General features: G+C 53.5%; 9 protein-coding genes across 9 annotated transcripts; 3 read left to right on the forward strand and 6 right to left on the reverse strand.

Moving 5' to 3' along the window:
• Positions 1 to 129: 129 nt before the first annotated feature.
• Positions 130 to 1,384, reverse strand: LTS14_003671 (uncharacterized protein; the record flags this gene model as incomplete). The annotated part of the gene is made up of 2 exons (XM_064836374.1): positions 130 to 1,012; positions 1,062 to 1,384. The coding sequence occupies 2 exons, from the start codon at positions 1,382 to 1,384 to the stop codon at positions 130 to 132; spliced, it is 1,206 nt and encodes a 401-aa protein (XP_064695765.1).
• Positions 1,385 to 2,349: 965 nt separating this feature from the next.
• Positions 2,350 to 2,580, forward strand: LTS14_003672 (uncharacterized protein; the record flags this gene model as incomplete). The annotated part of the gene is made up of 1 exon (XM_064836375.1): positions 2,350 to 2,580. One exon carries the CDS (start codon positions 2,350 to 2,352, stop codon positions 2,578 to 2,580), a length of 231 nt encoding a protein of 76 aa, XP_064695766.1.
• A 1,801-nt stretch (positions 2,581 to 4,381) lies between these two features.
• Positions 4,382 to 5,339, reverse strand: LTS14_003673 (uncharacterized protein; the record flags this gene model as incomplete). The annotated part of the gene is made up of 2 exons (XM_064836376.1): positions 4,382 to 4,678; positions 4,731 to 5,339. 2 exons carry the CDS (start codon positions 5,337 to 5,339, stop codon positions 4,382 to 4,384), a joined length of 906 nt encoding a protein of 301 aa, XP_064695767.1.
• Positions 5,340 to 5,821: 482 nt separating this feature from the next.
• LTS14_003674 (uncharacterized protein) lies at positions 5,822 to 6,568 on the reverse strand (the record flags this gene model as incomplete). The annotated part of the gene is made up of 3 exons (XM_064836377.1): positions 5,822 to 6,143; positions 6,207 to 6,388; positions 6,473 to 6,568. 3 exons carry the CDS (start codon positions 6,566 to 6,568, stop codon positions 5,822 to 5,824), a joined length of 600 nt encoding a protein of 199 aa, XP_064695768.1.
• A 543-nt stretch (positions 6,569 to 7,111) lies between these two features.
• Positions 7,112 to 8,038, reverse strand: LTS14_003675 (uncharacterized protein; the record flags this gene model as incomplete). Its single annotated transcript, XM_064836378.1, has 2 exons — positions 7,112 to 7,578; positions 7,642 to 8,038. The coding sequence occupies 2 exons, from the start codon at positions 8,036 to 8,038 to the stop codon at positions 7,112 to 7,114; spliced, it is 864 nt and encodes a 287-aa protein (XP_064695769.1).
• A 351-nt stretch (positions 8,039 to 8,389) lies between these two features.
• On the reverse strand, positions 8,390 to 9,781 carry LTS14_003676 (uncharacterized protein; the record flags this gene model as incomplete). The annotated part of the gene is made up of 1 exon (XM_064836379.1): positions 8,390 to 9,781. The coding sequence occupies one exon, from the start codon at positions 9,779 to 9,781 to the stop codon at positions 8,390 to 8,392; it is 1,392 nt and encodes a 463-aa protein (XP_064695770.1).
• A 583-nt stretch (positions 9,782 to 10,364) lies between these two features.
• Positions 10,365 to 12,318, forward strand: vps5 (Vacuolar protein sorting-associated protein vps5; the record flags this gene model as incomplete). The annotated part of the gene is made up of 3 exons (XM_064836380.1): positions 10,365 to 10,443; positions 10,501 to 12,011; positions 12,091 to 12,318. 3 exons carry the CDS (start codon positions 10,365 to 10,367, stop codon positions 12,316 to 12,318), a joined length of 1,818 nt encoding a protein of 605 aa, XP_064695771.1.
• Positions 12,319 to 13,895: 1,577 nt separating this feature from the next.
• On the forward strand, positions 13,896 to 15,158 carry LTS14_003678 (uncharacterized protein; the record flags this gene model as incomplete). Its single annotated transcript, XM_064836381.1, has 5 exons — positions 13,896 to 14,032; positions 14,209 to 14,275; positions 14,345 to 14,835; positions 14,890 to 14,960; positions 15,010 to 15,158. 5 exons carry the CDS (start codon positions 13,896 to 13,898, stop codon positions 15,156 to 15,158), a joined length of 915 nt encoding a protein of 304 aa, XP_064695772.1.
• Positions 15,159 to 15,680: 522 nt separating this feature from the next.
• Positions 15,681 to 16,779, reverse strand: LTS14_003679 (uncharacterized protein; the record flags this gene model as incomplete). The annotated part of the gene is made up of 2 exons (XM_064836382.1): positions 15,681 to 16,681; positions 16,737 to 16,779. 2 exons carry the CDS (start codon positions 16,777 to 16,779, stop codon positions 15,681 to 15,683), a joined length of 1,044 nt encoding a protein of 347 aa, XP_064695773.1.
• Positions 16,780 to 16,992: the final 213 nt, after the last annotated feature.

The following is a 16,992-nucleotide window of genomic DNA, read 5'->3' on the forward strand; positions in this document are numbered from 1 at the left end:
TGTAATCCGAATCAGCATCAGGAGTCCCTTTCATCGCATCCGAGTCCATGCAATACCTTCGCTGACACTCAGTAGTCTCTGCTTGTCACTGCCTCTCTCACAATGCAGAGCACCTAGACACAGATCAACCTAATCAGCCCCAGGAACCGCATTTCTTGCCACCATTTCCTCAAGAACGTCATCAGGCACCTCAAACCGATTACTCGCCACTGCAAGATAGACATCCCAAATCCTCACCATCTCCTCCTTCCACGGTCCGTGGCTGAGCTTTCCCAAAGACAGTCGAAACTCGCGCTGAGACTTCAGCAGCTTCTCGTGGCCCTGCATTAGTCTGACAAGGTGATCATTGCTCAACTGCGTGATATTCGTGTTCCCCTCGAAGATATATATCGCCACATTGAAAGCCAGCTGCCGCATGTGTTCCGCTACCACATGCACGGCATTCTGCTTCGCCACGGTTACGTGTTGCGGAGCAGGGAATTCGACTTCGAGGAGTTGGTCGTAGGCTGTCAAAGTCACGGCATGGATTTCGTTCTTCACGGAATTCCAGTGCCGTCTTCGCTCCTCCCATCTCGCTTCCTCCTCCGGCGTGACGAGTCTATCCCGACGGACAGCGGCAGCCAGAGCCCGCCGCTCGATCTCGGGAAGTCGGCCGCGGGCAGTCGCGTCTTGGATATGCGTGGGTTTGGTGCCATCAAAGCTCGCGCGGGGATCGTCGGGTTGGAGCCAGCGAGGACACGGATTACCGAGCAGCCAGTGCGTGATGTGGTGATCTGCTTGGACGCCGCAGATATAGCAGAAGTATTTGTTGTTGCAGCGTTGGCAGGGTATGGCGTTGCAGCCGGAGGTGAGGTTGACTTTTTGCTTGCAGCCGGGACAGAGCTGGTAGTCTTTTCCGCGAGTCTGACCTTCTATTGACTCATCCGCTGGGGCGGGATCGGGACAGTGGTGGCCATCTACTAGCTCGTGCGGAGAGGTAGCTGCAGTGGCCGCATACACTTGCAGCGCAGGCCTCGCAGATGAGTTTCTGGTGCTTGTCTTGGTGTCTTGGAGCCGTATACTGCTTGCACTGGCCACAATAGATCCTCGACTCTGGAGTAACACTATACTCGAGCATTCTCTTGGTCCAGCGCGCCAGGAAGTCGTCTGAGAATAGATGTCTTGGGAAGTCGGTGGAGGGGCTTAGGCTCTGGCTGGCCCATGATACTGGCCAATTGATCTCATTCTTGATGGCCTCTTCGAACTTCGGAACGAGCTCGTCTTTGAAGCAGTCGCCGCAGATGTCGTCGCCGCTGATTTGGAGGCGGTGTGCGTCGTGCTTTCCGTCGAAGCAGATTGTGCAGGTATTGTCTTCCTCTATCGTGGGAGTGACGGGCCCGGCCATGGCGTCTCGTAATGGCTGGTGCTCGGTGCGAGACAGTCTTGCGACATCATACCGATGAGCTACAGTATCTACTCGAGTATGGGCTTTGTTTAGCCGGTTCTGGCTGGAGACACACTCATTATTCACGAGGTCTTTGTCTGACATCCATTGATGTAGGTCCGCATACTATCACCATCACAGCTCAGTCAACGAATACTCGAGCTGGACTCGAGCAATATCACGACCAGTATTCTCCAGATATCGCCGTTCCGAGGATGATCGTGCTTGTGCAGTATGGCGTGGACTCTGCAGTGCCATTGAACCAGAGGTGCGAGTCAAACGCCGTTGCGCTCTTTGTTCTCACAGATAATATCATGACCTCTCTTCGTGACTTCGAAGAAATCAAACCACGTCGGCACACGCGGCACCCTCTCGACATGGGCGATGCGGAGTCATACAAACACGATGGCTAGTGCTCAATATTCACCATCGCCTGCCGAATATTCGAGTGACACAAGCAGTGGCTTTGCGTTTCACTTCTCGGACTCTGGCTGTGCATGATCAAGGTAAAGCCGTCACGCGGCCGGATATCTTCATACATAAGTTCCCTTGCCACGGCTGAGATTCGAAGTAGCGAAATCCCTCGCTGGCAGTCGCCAACGCGCCACCAGTAACCGCAAAGCAGATACAAAGGAGTTCTGACCTTTGCGACTGCCAATATGGCAGACGCCTACGAGGCATCTAAGATAACGGAGACCATCACCCTTACCCAACAGATGCGCGCGATCCTAAGCTGGTTCAGAATCGACATCACGAAGACGGTCAAGGAAAGCGGAGCATGCGCCACAGCAGCACTGAAACTCGTGGAGCTCATGGAAGACGAAGACACCCATTAGTCGGTCTCTGCTGCGCCAGCTTGTGACCGCTTAGTCAAGGCATGCCGAAAGATGATCTTGGACATCGAAAATCTCCTAGACAAAGAAAAGATGTCGAAACGCGAGCTCTCGACTTCCGTTTTCCAGATCAACGCTCTATACGAGAGTGCATGTACAGGCTTCAAGGCGGAAACGGAGCTGATGAAAAGCCTGGAACCTATTGGGTGGGATGTTCAGCTCGCAGCCACCGAGATCCTGGAGTGTATGGAAGCAATCTGCGAGACTATCGCCGGTGCTGCTCAGAGTGTCGAATGGCTGCAGCAGTTACCCCCGATCGCTTAGGCACTTTATTGGGGAAACAGGCGTCGGCAGAGCAGATTATTGGTTACGCTTGGTGCAGCACTAGGCTCGCCGTGAAGTTGGCCTGTTGCAGCTGACCATTGGGGCGACTTTGGTAAAGACCAAGTTGTACTTCAGGCAAAAGGGCGCAATGGGCACAATGAGCGGTCTGTATGAATCTCATAGATTATGCAAACTGCAAAAATGGTGACGAGTTGAAGAGCCAATTGAAAACAAGAGGCAGATCTATCAAGGCACTTCGAGTCCAGGATGAGTACTGGCCCCACAACGTGACTGGGCGGCGGATCATCAAAAGAAGATTGATTTCTCATTGGTCGTGGCCACCTGCCGGGGGTCGCAAAAACACATTCGACATTAGAAGCGAAGGAGTGTTATCCCTCAGCAGCATACGACCATCTTTGATCAGAATAGTGGAAGAAAGTATTTGAAGTCGAGACAGTAAACCGAGCAGTAGACGCGTGCCATGGACACAACAGCATATTACGCAAGCGAAATTTACTTACTCATGAAATCCTAGCTCCAGTACCATGCTATAATGATTCCGTCCCATTGCTTGACTCCTGCGACCAGGGCTGACTCGCCTTCTATCCTCGCCCCTAATCCTGCGGTAGACATTGAATGCCATCAATGAGATGCAGAGTTCGACAAGTATCAAGGCAGTCCTGAAGTCGAGCCGCTGAGCTCCTTCGCACTGTCGGTCGCGGATCTGCACTGGCGATCGCGCATGCAAGCTCGATACTCATTTCCAGCTCACGCTCCTTTCTCAAATGCTCTGCGGCCAGCTCAGCTTCTTGCACGGCTTGCCTGGCCAAGCCCCCAGACTCGACCCTCGTGCATTGGTTGGCTTCGTACTGTGCCACAGGCTCGCTAGGTTGACCATATGTAGTACACCTCCGCGACGGCTGCCAATGTCCACTATTTGCCTGTGCTAGTTGGCCACAGATATAGCAGAATGGGGTTTGACATGGGCCATTAGTGCAAGTGATGTGGTTACATCCTTCGCTTAGTTCGATCGGGATAATGCAGCCTGGGCAGAGTTGATGATCACGACCACGGACTAGACCAGCGAAGTCAGCGAGTGAGTCCGCTATTGTCATTGCTATCTTCGATGTGGACGGCAAGGATACACAGGCGTGTAAGCGTGGGTCGAGACTCGTGTGGCCGCATACGGTGCAGATGATACCATAGCAAGCGCTGTGTCTCCTTATACTGGTCCCGATAGTCCTGCAGCCGATGAACCCCCAACAGGTCTTCGAAGTGCGAGACTGCACTTGGTCGGATCGCAGAGGATTTACAGCACAGATGGAGTCGTCCTCCTTGGCTGGCACGGTTCGTCGGCAATATAGCCTATCCTGAAGCGGCGTGGCGTACTCCTTGATCATAACATCAGGCTGCTTGGAGAAGGTTGAGTCACTCATCTATTCCGAAGGTCCGGCGGTGTGCGAGAATGTTGCTGGAGTTGGAACGCCTGGGTGATGAGATCGCATTCGTCGTTAATTAAACCCAGGTCAAGTAGTACGTGAGCCTGGCATATAAACCAACCCACGTTTGGATGAGCATGGTTGCGATCTAGTGGAAGGGCTATGGTGTCAAGGTCTCTTTCACGTCTGGAGACAGTGTGTGAGATGTCTAGAGCCGCCATGTGCGATAATTCGGTTCATGCTTCAAAGTCAGTCTCTGCTTGACTCAAATTTATGTTATCTCATTACACCTCTCGTGATTAGACAACGTAAGCACACTGTAACATCCTGATGAAGAAGAGCGACACGTACGAGCACTATGTTCAGCCACGCCTCCTAGTACTAGGCGAAGACTTCTTCTTCTCACTCCCAGACGAGACAGCCCCTCTGCTCTGTCCATCCAAGCCAATAGCCTGTCTCGCAGCTTTCTGCCCACTAGGCTTGAGCTTCGTCTGCTCGGTGTTCTTGCTCCTGGGACTGTTCCAGTAATACACCATCTGGGCAGCCAAAACAGCATTGAGCACGAAACCAGCAATGAAGCCGTAAAGTATAAGCTTGTCGGGTACCTCCTGTAGGGTGGTGAAGATGCGGGAGAGGGAGCCGGCGAGGTAGTTGAACACCTGCATAATCAGTCATCAGAGTCCTCAATAGCTCGTAACCCCAATCACTCACAGCAAAAGCACTCAACTGCCCCGTCCCACCTTGCTGCACAATAGCCAGGATCTGCGGCAGCTTGCTCGCAACCCCAAGCACACCAGCACCAGCCTGCAAATACTGCAACATCTCCCTCGACACAACACTCTCATTATACAGCGCAAATCCCGCCGCAGCCAACCCAGCCACGAAGACAGCCGCCGCAGCTCCCTTGCCCGAATATTGCAGGACCAGAACCGAAATGACCACATTCTGAATCGCAATCAACACCACCTCGCCATACGTCGAGAACGGGAAGCCATTCCGGATGTTATACATCAGACTGATCAAGAAGCTCGTCGTCTCCAGTAGGTAGGACAAGAAGCTCACGCCCTCAGCAGACTGGGAGTTCAAGAGTTTAAGCAGTTGCGGGATCTTGACGATGGAGCTGGCGGCCACGATCCCGATGCCCAGACCCTTTGATATACCAAGCTTGAGGCATTCGGTGTCTGTGATATTGACATCGAGGGCGAGGGAGCCATAGCACTTGTTCCCTAGCAAGGAGACGCCGAGGTCGCTGATCGGTTTAGGCAGATTGTGGGTGATGGGTTTGATGATTGTGCGGAGTGTTTGTTCGAGAGCGTCCATGGTTGCGATACTGTAATGGTGGTTTTTGTTGTGTCTGAAGCAGTGGTAGTGGTGTGATTGCTGCCGGCGCAAGACGGAGCAAGGTCGCGATAATCACAGCTGTTTGCTTTGGACGCGGGGGTGTGCTTGCTAACAACTTTGACGTGATTCGAATAAGGAGCATTGCACACTTCGATAAGCAGGAGATAGTAGACAGCCATCGGGTTGTGAATCGACCCCAAGTCCAGTGATCATGACGGTGACGGTGACGTGGTGAGAGACTGTCTTTATGTGCGAGCTGCGGCATTGTGATGTATTAGTACATGCTCGATACTCTACAAAGCCAGACGATGGCCGCAAAAACAAGACTACAGCTTAACTCATACTATACAACAAGGCAGAAGCAAATAAACACCTTGCCGATTTTCTTCTCGGCCAGCACGGTGTCTTCCAGCAGAAGTCCAGCCTGATGGCGTCGCCGATGTTGGGCTGGTAACGCGCACTTACAGCGCAGCAATAGCCATCAACCCAGCCCCCAGCGCACCACCCATAGCCCACGGTGCAGCAACAGCGCTCTGTCCCGCAACACCAGCAGAACTCGTCGAAGTCGCAGAGCTCGAAGCACCAGACGTAGTTTTAGCGCCAGCTGTACCAGACGAGGTACTGGTGATATTCTGGGTGGCAGTAACCTGCACGGCCTGGAAAGCAATCATGGAACCGGAGATAGTTGTCTCCGTGCGGATGATGTTGCTGTTTGAATCCAGGATACCTTGCGAGCACGTGGCTGTTTCGGTACCGGTGTAGGTGCAGACGACGGTTGCGGCGCTGTGATGTATGTCAGTGGATGTAGTCTACGACAAACATGTCCGCAAGAGAGGAGAGATGTACCCTTGACTGTTGCTAGTTACATATCTCGCCGAGCCGACACCCTCCGTCAAGGTGAGGTTGGGTGCGAAAGCGCACTGTGGCGACGCCGTTGGGCAGGAGAGCACATATTCAGTAGCGTTTGAAGATGGATTGACGGATCCTAGGGACGCCAATGGTGTACCACTAATGGTTTGGAAGGGGATCTATGCCAATGTCTTAGTATTCTGTTATGTTGTTCGTGGGCAAAGCCGCCTGCTTCCGCGACCGCCGTGCGCAGCATGACATACCCATAGCGATCGAACACCAGTGCCATTCTTGAATGTCGTGTCCTGTGCGACGACGAGGCCTGTCAATGTCGCGAGGAGGATAGATGTGCTGTACATGATGCTCTCTGATGCCAAGTCAAATACAATTTGGGTTGCTTGGAAGGGGGAGGCTTGTTGTGAGAGGAGCGGAGTTGGCGATTTTGGCCGGCGCACTGACCCAAGCGTTGCATAAAAACGCGTCCGCGCGCCTCCGTCGAATCTTCTCAATATCCACGATTTCGAAGTGCTTCGTCTGATTAACGTAAATCGACGTCCGGGGACCAAGTCCGGGTGGGACATAGCGATAGCAATGTCATCGAAGCGGCTTGCTGATACTGGTCGGAGTCTAAGCTACAATTTGCAGATACTTCTGCTCCTCAGCATGGCAGGTATGCAACGAGGTGATATCCTGACCTCCCCATGTCAATAGAGACAGCGTACCAAGGCTCGCCCCTTGTCGGCGCTGTGAAGGCAAGAAGCGCACCAGGCGATGGTCTCTTGCAGACCCAGGACTATGAGTAGCGATCAGATGACTTTGATCGAGCACGAGTTACGCCACACACCGTGACACAACTGCACATATCGACTACAACCCTGGTCAAATGAAAAGACTTGGCACATCTAACCTGAATTACTGACTTCAATCTCCTTCATCCGGGTTACTGCTCCTACTGCAACAGCACGATACCTCTCACCAATCGCAGCCTCTGACAAAGTCTCAAACCGCTCTCTCCAAAACGACCACCGCTCAAACGACAGAGCATGACCTCCCTTCCACAAAACGCCAGCCGCAGCACTCGCAGCTCCCGAGCGTCCAGCGCAGTGACAGTAGAGCTTCTCACCTGCAATACTCATCCACACTGCCGCAGGTTCAAGGTACATAGTAACGCATTTCTGTCTCCTTGGAACCTCATCGTTCTCGAGAGCATCCTTTAACGCAGCCGAACCATTGAATGTCCCTCCCACGTCGCGGCTTGAGCGTGCGAATAGCGTAGCCAGGAAAGTCGTCGCATTCAGATAAGCAGGGGCCTGTTTCAACCACTCTTCACCAACGTCGTCCCAGTCGTCATCGCCTTCGTCGTCGATGTCTGTGACACAGTAACTGTTAGCTACAGTCCCCACGATATGAGAGACCACCGACAGCGACTAACAATTACCGTAATCCCTAAACATGGCCCCAAACTCAGGCAGATCAGTCCAGTACACTCCTCCACCCTGGTGCCTGACCAGCTTTCCAGCATCATCTCGGACAGGCGGCAAAGAAGCCAGTCCAATCACAACATCGGCCAGTTCTCGAGCCTTCGTATCGCCAAATTGACGAGTGGCTTGACAGAAGATCGACCAGAAAATGCCTAGCTTGTAATAACTCGATGTCTTCATGATCTCGTACTTGAGATATGGTTCGTACGTTGCTGCTATTGAATGACCGGCTTCAGATGGGTCGATTTCATCATTGAGTAATGCTTGGATTGTGTTGATGACGGCTTCATGCTTAGCATCGACTGGATGCGTGGCGCGGGCGTGGTCGGTCCAGAGTTGGGTGGACATGATTTGGAGAAGTCGTTAGTGCGTGACCGTGGGTAGGATACGTGGGATTACCTGCTTCTGCTTTGTCTGACAACTCTGGATAAGTGGATGAAAAGAAGTCCAGTTATGACTCTTATGAAAGTAGTATTTGCCAAGAGTGGATCATGATCCTGCAGATCATGTCAACGCCAACATCCACTGCATTGGCAGACCTTTGGCCTTCGCATGACTCTTTGCTCTACATTGTGAGGGATTGAAGGCAACGTCGAGGTTGCTCTAAGCAGCTTGCAGCCAATCTTTGGATCACGAGTGAGTTCAACGCGTCGATGGCCACAATTCACACTGTGCTGCCCCCATCGACAGACGATCTGCCTACACCAAGAAAACATCCTCAATTCCCTCACCAAACATCATCTCGACCTTCTCGTCCATTAAAATAGGCATCCCAATCCTCCCCGCAAGATCCTGCCAAGACCGTTTCCCAGAAGTGTATCTCGTAGGTAACCAAGCAGTATGATACCCAATGGCATAATACCACTCCCCCCAACGACTCACACTACTACAGTCATACTCGTCGTACAACCAAGCATCGTCATCTACAATGGTTTGCTCGACGAGTCTGCCAAATCGCCTGCCTTCATTCTTCAGTGCGTTCCTGCCAAAGCGTCGGCCGCCAGCCTTGAGCCAAGGCCTTCGCTGTCGTCTGGCAATCCTCGAGATCTCATCCGGGAAGCCGCCACGTAGCAAAAGACCGCGAGCGAACTCCGGATAGACGTGCACATTGCCACACTCCACATCCACCAATCGCTCAGGTCGCCGGAGCACAAATCGAATCTCCATATTGCCATGATTCAAATTCATATTCATAATCTTCCTCACCACCTCCAGGCGCGTCAAATACATAGCATTTAGCTCGATGAACCTCAGCCCATACAATGTAAGATCGCCAAAAAGCTGCCACAAATCGTAGAAAACACTCGCTTCCACAAAGACCTTGGTTTGCGAGTCATACTGTGCCATCAGACTGATGCTGGCGACGAGGAAACGCCACTCCAGTCGAAGGTGCCGGAAGAAGCCATCGATTAACGCGGCAGTTTCGAAACAGAACGTGTTCTGGGTATAGAAGACGTAGCCGGCTTCTCGCCACCATTTTTTGCAGACTAGAAGGACTTCTAGATTTTGTCTTCGAGCGCAGAAGCAGCGGAAGTGCTGTCTGGTGGCATCTGGGCACTGTCGCCATCGGATATCCCAGCACGTGCTGCATATATACGGGTTTCGAGGTTTGGGGGCCCAATGGCTTCGCCATGGAGCGATGTATTGAGGCGGGAGGTTCAGCGTCCAATGATGTCGGAGTCCGTAGGGTACTCCTTTGCAGTGCACGCATCGATTGTGGTGGTAGTCCTCATCGGCGGCTTGGCGTTGGGTAATGAGATTGACGTTTGAGGTGCGCTTCGGGCAGTCGGCGAGATGCTTGACATTCCATTTGGCTGGTCGGACCAGTAAGAGGGTGAAAATTAGGGCTCGGAGCTCGCCTGGCAGTGAGTGGAAGCGGTCGGCGAGTGTGGGATGTGACACTTTGGAGATCGATATGGTGAAGTCGTCCTTGTGCTTTATGTGGGCCCGAAGTTTTGCTGGCAGTGTACGAGGATCGGAATAAACCGTTAACGGATCCGTTTCGCAAAGAATGGTGGTTGCCTGTCGACCAGACCGAAAGGCTTGTGTCCTTGCTCCAGCAGGAGGCCGCTTATGCTTGTGCTTAGCCATTGGACTGAGTACTGGCTGTGTCAATTCGCGTTGTAGGTTGTCAGTAGCACCCAGGTGAGGGAGAATGACAGAGTAGGTATACACTCTCAACGTGCCTCGACCTGGGCTTTGCCATTGCAAGGCCAACACAGCCACCCATAAATTCATGACTCACCAAGGCCGATGTCTGCAATGGGCAGTCGTGACTCTTGGCCTCCCGCCATACTAGATTGAGATCAAGAGTCATCAAACGCTGGACCTGCTCTGGTGACAGATACAACTCTGCTATGGAAACGCCGTGCTGTTTTGCTCATGCCTCGCCCAAGACGCTAGCGCCTGAGGCTGCCTTGAGCGGCCACGTGATGTGCAACTAAGCGAGACAGCCATGTGTCTCCAGCCGTGGCTTCAAAACTAATGCGAGCCCAGAAGTCCACAACAGGGCAGACAAAGCAATACAGGCAGATGTTCTTGCTTTCGTTGGCCGCAATCCCAAAACAGACTCGAGGAGGCAGAAAGAGAGTGATGATTGTGGCGGGAAAGTGAAGGTAAAGCGGAACGGCGCCGAGCTGAGCTTATTCGTCATCTGCCTAGAGTGCCGGTAGATATGGCCAGTATCGACGTGAAAGTCGACACCACAAGCAATCCCTGGGGCGCGATGGACGAAGGAGACTCACCCTGGAGCGGTATCATACCCACTTCATCGCCTTGGGCGACACCATTCACTAACATAACCCTCTTAGACGTGCCTTCCCGGACGGGAAGTAATCACGACCTGCCCACGGCAGCAGAAGAGGCCTCTACACCCAGCAAACCAACCGAACCATCAGTATCATTATCACCTGCAGGCGCCAAACCGGCGCCGAACAAATCACGAACGCCTCGTCGATATGGCAATCTCGCGCAGTCCACCACTCTCCAGTCCTTAGATGATGATTCTCTCGGGCCTCTGGGTCCACTGGGTGCGGAGCCAGCAGCAGAACTCGCAGCACCAGCGCCGCCAGTCAAAGAGCTAGCCACAAGGACAAAAGCATCATCACGACCGAGCACAGCTGCGAGCGCCGGCGATGCATCTCTGGGCAGTGACGATAGCACACTCAACGGCCACGGCCGCGCATACCAGCAACCACTCCGACAACCTCAACAGCCACCCTCGCTTCCCATTGAGCAAGCCAGCAAACCGACCTTCTCCATCACAGTCGGCGATCCACATACAGTAGGAAATGCCACAAACAGCCATACCGTTTACACGGTGATAACCCGCACCACCTCAAAAGCCTACAACAACTCCGCCTTCACAGTCACAAGACGATACCGAGACTTCTTATGGCTCTACGAGCGCCTTCACGACAACAGCCCAGGCGTAGTCGTGCCACCACCACCGGAGAAGCAGCAAATAGGCCGGTTCGACACACAATTCATCGAAAGCAGACGAATGGCACTAGAGAGGATGGTGAACAAAATCGCCGCACACCCAGTCCTACAGCACGACGGCGACCTCAAAACATTTCTAGAAAGCGAGGCATTCAATGTGGACATCAAGCACAAAGACCGAGCACGAGACCCGCTACTAGCAGGTGAGAGCAAAGGCTTCATGAGCAGCATCGGCATCTCCTCCGGCTCAGGCGGCAAATTCATCGAACACGACGACTGGTTCCACGACCGGCGAATCTACCTCGATGCGCTGGAGATCCAACTCAAGGCCCTACAGAAGAGCACAGATACGGTGATGGCGCAACGTAAAGGCTTATCAGACTCTTGTGGTGACTTCAGCACTAGCTTGCACCAACTCGCTGCCGTCGAACTGTCACCATCGCTATCCGGTCCACTAGACGCACTCGGCGACCTCCAGATCCGGATCCAGGAACTCTACACCCGCCAAGCAATGCAAGACATGCTCACCCTCGGCATTGTAATAGACGAATACATCCGCCTCATCGGCAGCATCAAAAAAGCCTTCGAACAACGCCAAAAAGCCTTCCACTCCTGGCACTCTTCCGAGTCGAAACTCCAAGATATCAAGAAGGGGCATGAGAAATTATTACGAGCGGGTCGGACACAGCAGGATCGGATCCAGCAGATGCAGGCGGATGTTGCGGAGGCGGAGAGGAGGGTGCATCAGTCGCGGTTGTTGTTTGAGGATATGGGGCGGTTGATGAGGGGGGAGTTGGAGAGGTTTGAGCGGGAGAAGGTGGAGGATTTCAAGAGTGGGGTGGAGACGTTTTTGGAGAGTGCGGTGGAGGCGCAGAAGGAGGTGAGTTGAGATCCAAATTCTCCGTCTCGAGGAATGAGAGACGTGGGTGGCTTGGTGCTGACATTTGTGACATTTGTAGCTTATCGAGTTGTGGGAGACTTATCTTTATCAGCTTGATACGGATGAGGATGGGCCGCCTGTCATGCCGGCTGGGATTCGAGCGGACGATGCTGCTGCGCCTAAAGCGGCGGCGGAACAGCATGAAGATGATGCGGCGACGCTTGTCGCTGGCGGTGCGGAGGAAGCGGGGTTTGCTGCTCCTGCTGAGACGACTACTGCTGGTCATGATGAGGCGGAAGAGGCATGAAGGGGTGCTGCTTGTACATAGTAGCTATATCTGGTCTTCCACTGAGTTTGGCAGGGTTTCCGAGAGGATTGACCCGGAGGACTTCATGATGGCATCGTAGGCTCCGTTCAATGTGATGCTTTCCCCTCTTCTGCCTTGCAACGGCAGGTTTTTATCTGATGTTTTATCTCGTGGTTGGGGTTGATTCCTGCCAGTTGCCTTGAATCGTAGCTCCGGGTGAGCATGTCATTCGTGTGCAGAACTTGACCGTTGAAATGTACCGCAACGATATGGACTCAGATCATTTCCCTGATGAGGTCCGAGTTCCATCTTGTTAGAATCGTGCAGTAATCAAGCCACTCGAGGCCCTTCCTCGGAGCTGTGGAGTCTTGACACTAGGACCAGCACGGCTGCATCCGCGGGACGGTTCAGAATGTACTATGACCGAAGCCCCTTCAGGCCCGCGATCGTGGTGAGGAGAAACGGTCTCACCATCATGGTGAAAGAGGAGTCGAACGAAGCCACAATATCAAGGGCACGTCTCGGGTGAGTGACAGCTATATGGGCTGCATGCGAGATCTATTGGCAGACAGGGCCTCGCCTGAGAGAGTTGCAACTTGCAGGCTTGTGCGCTGGTCCCACCGGCTCGTTACGACGCCAAGCGGGGAGAGGCGTTTTCCCGACTTCCTTCACGTGTGTCGTGCGGGTAGCCGAGACGAGACGAGCATGTTTCGATCCGTACACAAAGCGGTTAAGAGCTGGGGATATGTACGATTGCGATAGCTACGCGGGCAGGGCGGCAAAACAAACAGGTGTGAAGATCTTGTATCTGCATCTCGTGACAAGGTAGCTTGGTAGTGGTGAGACGAGGGTAGTCTGCTTTGAGGTTCCGTTGCTATGCGAGTTTTCGGCTGGGAGTAGTGGTTCGCGAGCAGGATCGATAATGGGAAGCTCGCGCCACACAATCGACCTCATGGCACGTCTTGCGCGGGCCAATCTATCCACACAGCATGAAGCTTTGGGAGCCGTTGTGGTTGTGACGTGCTTGACTGAGTCTGTGATCATCTGCCTGCGTACTACTACGATGGCCAAGATGGACAGACAGATTTGGTGGCTTGCATGCTCAAAGCTAGAGATCTAGATGGAGCGGCCTGGTGTGGTACAGAGTGACTTGGGACAGTCATCGCTCCATTGGCTGAGGAGGAGGGCACAGCACCTGCAGCTTCCAATCTGCATTGCAAATATTAATGGCATGGCGTGCGGGGAGAGCTCGAGCAGGGTGCAGCAAAGCCAGCATCTTCCTAGCCTTCCTAGCGCCAGAGATGGCAGTGTGTTTCGCTGATCGCGATCGTGATTCGAATGCCAACCGAGCCAAACCCTTGCAATCGTGCACCTGCCACCCCTTCAGCCCCGCTTAATCAAGTCTGAGCTCTTGCTCTTGCATGCAGCGGCAGGGCAGCACAGGCGTCAAACAGAACTCACTCACTCTTCCATCCTCCTCCCTCTCTTCTCTCTCTTCCTCTGCCACATCAACCCTCCTCCCCATAACACCATCACCTACCCCGTTCCATCTTGTGTGAAGAAAGAACATCGACATCATGATTGTCGACCCCGTCCAGGCTTTCGCCACGGTCTCGTTGCCGTTCGCCACGAGCTCCGTCTCCGCCGTGCCAACTGTGGTGCCCACGCTCCCTGAGTATCAGGATGCCACCGAGACTGGCACCAGGACCCTGTGGTATGTACAATCACACGCTTCAGCTAGTCGAGCATGAAACGGAGCTCCAGCGAGCTTGAAAGAGCTGGAAAATAAATGGTCTTCCGCTCACCGTGGCTGCCTACGACCCATCTCATGGAGCTCCATCTCAAGCACCAAAACAGCTCCCAGAAAGCACATGCTAAGACTATTCCCAGGGTTGTCATGGTGGTCATGCTCATCGCCTCCATCATCTTCACCGGCATGGCATGGAACATCCCAATCGTAAGTTTCTGCAGCCAAAAAAAAACCTGCTCCAGCCCGCCAGCCAGGCAAGCCCTAACAGCCTCGCAGTCCAAGCGCCTGTACCACGTCGTCACGATCATGATCACTGTCTTCGCCACCCTGTCCTACTTCGCCATGGCCTCCGGCCACGGCATCGCTTATCACCACGTCGTGGTTCGCGAGGCACACAAGCACGTCCCGGACACGACCTCCGACGTCTACCGCCAGGTCTACTGGGCCCGTTACGTCGACTGGTCCTTGACCACCCCTCTCCTCCTCCTCGACTTGGCTCTTCTAGCCGGTCTTAACGGTGGTAACATCCTCATTGCCATCGTTGCCGACATCATCATGATCTTGACCGGGCTCTTCGCTGCTTTCGGTGCCGAGGAGACTCCTCAGAAGTGGGGCTGGTACGCCATGGCTTGTGCCGCTTACTTGGTTGTCATCTGGCAGCTCGCCTACCACGGCCGTGCCGTCGCTGCTGCCAAGGGTGGCAAGGTTGGTAGCTTCTTCGCTGCTATCGGTGGCTTCACCTTGATTATCTGGACCGTCTACCCTATGTAAGGCAATCATACAGTAACTTCTGTCGTAACTCATACTAACACAATCTACAGCATCTGGGGTATCGCTGACGGCTCCCGCAACATGAACGTTGACGAGGAGATCATCGCTTACGCCGTTCTCGGTAAGTGGCCTTCTATTTGAGATGGGAAACCCACTAACTCTCTTCATAGATATCCTTGCCAAGCCAATCTTCGGTGCCTGGCTCCTGTTCACCCACTCCAGCATCCCCGAGACCAACGTCGACCTCGGCGGTTTCTGGTCCGAGGGTCTCAAGGGCGAGGGTGCCATCCGTGTCGGTGATGACGACGAGGGTGCTTAGACGAACCCTTTCAACTCATCATCGTTGGATGGCTCTCCGCGACAGGACTTGCACGTCCAACGTCGGAAGTCTTCTGCCATTGAAGTGACGAGGCGCCCTAGTGTGGGTGCGAGGCGAGTTGGCTCGGGTGGGAAAAGAGCTCATGGGTTTGAGCCGTTGTCTTCCTAGGCCTCTGGTCTAGTGGTGGCAGTGGCGAAATGCTTTTGGTGGCTGGCGGGGCATTTTACGAGGCACGAGGTGTTTTTGCATCAGTCACTCCATGATATCTATCTTTCTAAGGTGATGACGCTGCTGTTGGCTCAATTGTGGATGGAGCAATGGTTGCTTTGTATCATAGGTGTAGCTTGTTAATGCATAATAAGAAAAAGTGTGGTTGCTTTGGGAGAACACATAATTGGGTCTCATCTTACAATGTTCTATGCTCATCGCTGGATGGTTGGGTCACGGCTGCGCGGCGTATCAAGCTTGAGGTGAAGACAATATCATTTGTCACCGAGTCCAGTTGCAGAACCTCTTGACTAACTACGCCTCACCACCACCAGGCAACCTCACCCTCCTCTCCCACAACCACTCATAATTCGGCATAGCCAACCCAACCATCTCCTCCATCATCTCCACATCCTCCCGCCCAAACTCCCTCCACCAACCCTTGACCCACCCCTTCCTCTCCCCTTCTAAATCTCGATTCCTCGTCGCCAACTCCGGCATCACACCACTCGACTCCTTTAGCCTCGTCTGACTAATATAGTACGAAGGATGCATCTCCCTTTTCCCCTCCGCCGTCAAAGCCGGCCATGAGAACTTCGCTTCAGTGGGATCTAGACCGAGAAGTGTACAGAGATGTCGCACAAACGGTTGGGAAGTGGCGATGTCGTCGTAGTCGACTATCAGCGGCATCACGGCTTGGCTGGGGTTGTAGTGGGCTCGGTAGAAATCATACATTACCCTCGTATGGTCCTGCGATGTCACGGCGCGGAAATTCGTGCGTCCGCCGCCGTGGGGTAGACCCATACGTTGGAGTACACGCATTGCCGATGGGATCGTGCAGAGCGGGTGCCGGATTAGGAGGATTGGAACCGTTCCGAGGGCTAGGAGCAAGTCGTCGGGGATTCGAGTCGGGTTTGCTCCGGCGGGGAGGAAGGGGTAGGGGTCGGTGGGGTCCTGGTGTGGGGAGGGGGATTTATAATTGTATTGGATCTGCAGGATTTCGCGGCCGTGGGAGGAATTGAGGATGTGGTCTTTGAGGAAGAGGGTTTTGCCCTGCTGCTCAGTCAGCTGGGCTGAATGGGTTGAATCTTCAGTGGTGGGACTGACGGTGTCTTCTGCGTCGGACAGGGCTTCGCGCCATTTGGTAATGCCTGCTGAAAGGGCTGTGGTGAAGTCTGCGCCCTCTTGATAGGTCATACCCTTCTCGTGGCCTTCACGCAGCATCCAGCCGATCTGTTTACCGCGGGCCGCGCTGAAGGGCGAGTCGAGATGTTTAATCTCCGTGCCATGACCGATCATTCGGTCGAGAAGATGGCCTGGAGTCAAATCAGTATGTCACACAGCTCGCGATGAAGGAGCTTGATCACTCACTGCCGCTTCGTGGCGTGTCGAGGAGTAGGATTTGGTGAGGCATGGTCGAGATTATGTCGATGGCGAGGTGTGGTATCCTCGATGGCAAGATTTGCCTTCATCTAATTCAAGTCGCTCTGCGTCTATGGCTTGTTTATACATTATGAATTCTTTCCTGCCAAGCAGGTATGCGTAATATTTAAATTGACATAAGAAAGCTGCCTACATGGATATACCGACAAGCACGTATGGAAGGCAGCTATATTATCATCCTTCG

The sequence above is a fragment of the Recurvomyces mirabilis genome (assembly GCF_035927965.1).
Source record: "Recurvomyces mirabilis strain CCFEE 5264 chromosome Unknown scaffold_8, whole genome shotgun sequence".
In the NCBI taxonomy this organism is placed as follows: domain Eukaryota; kingdom Fungi; phylum Ascomycota; class Dothideomycetes; order Mycosphaerellales; family Teratosphaeriaceae; genus Recurvomyces; species Recurvomyces mirabilis.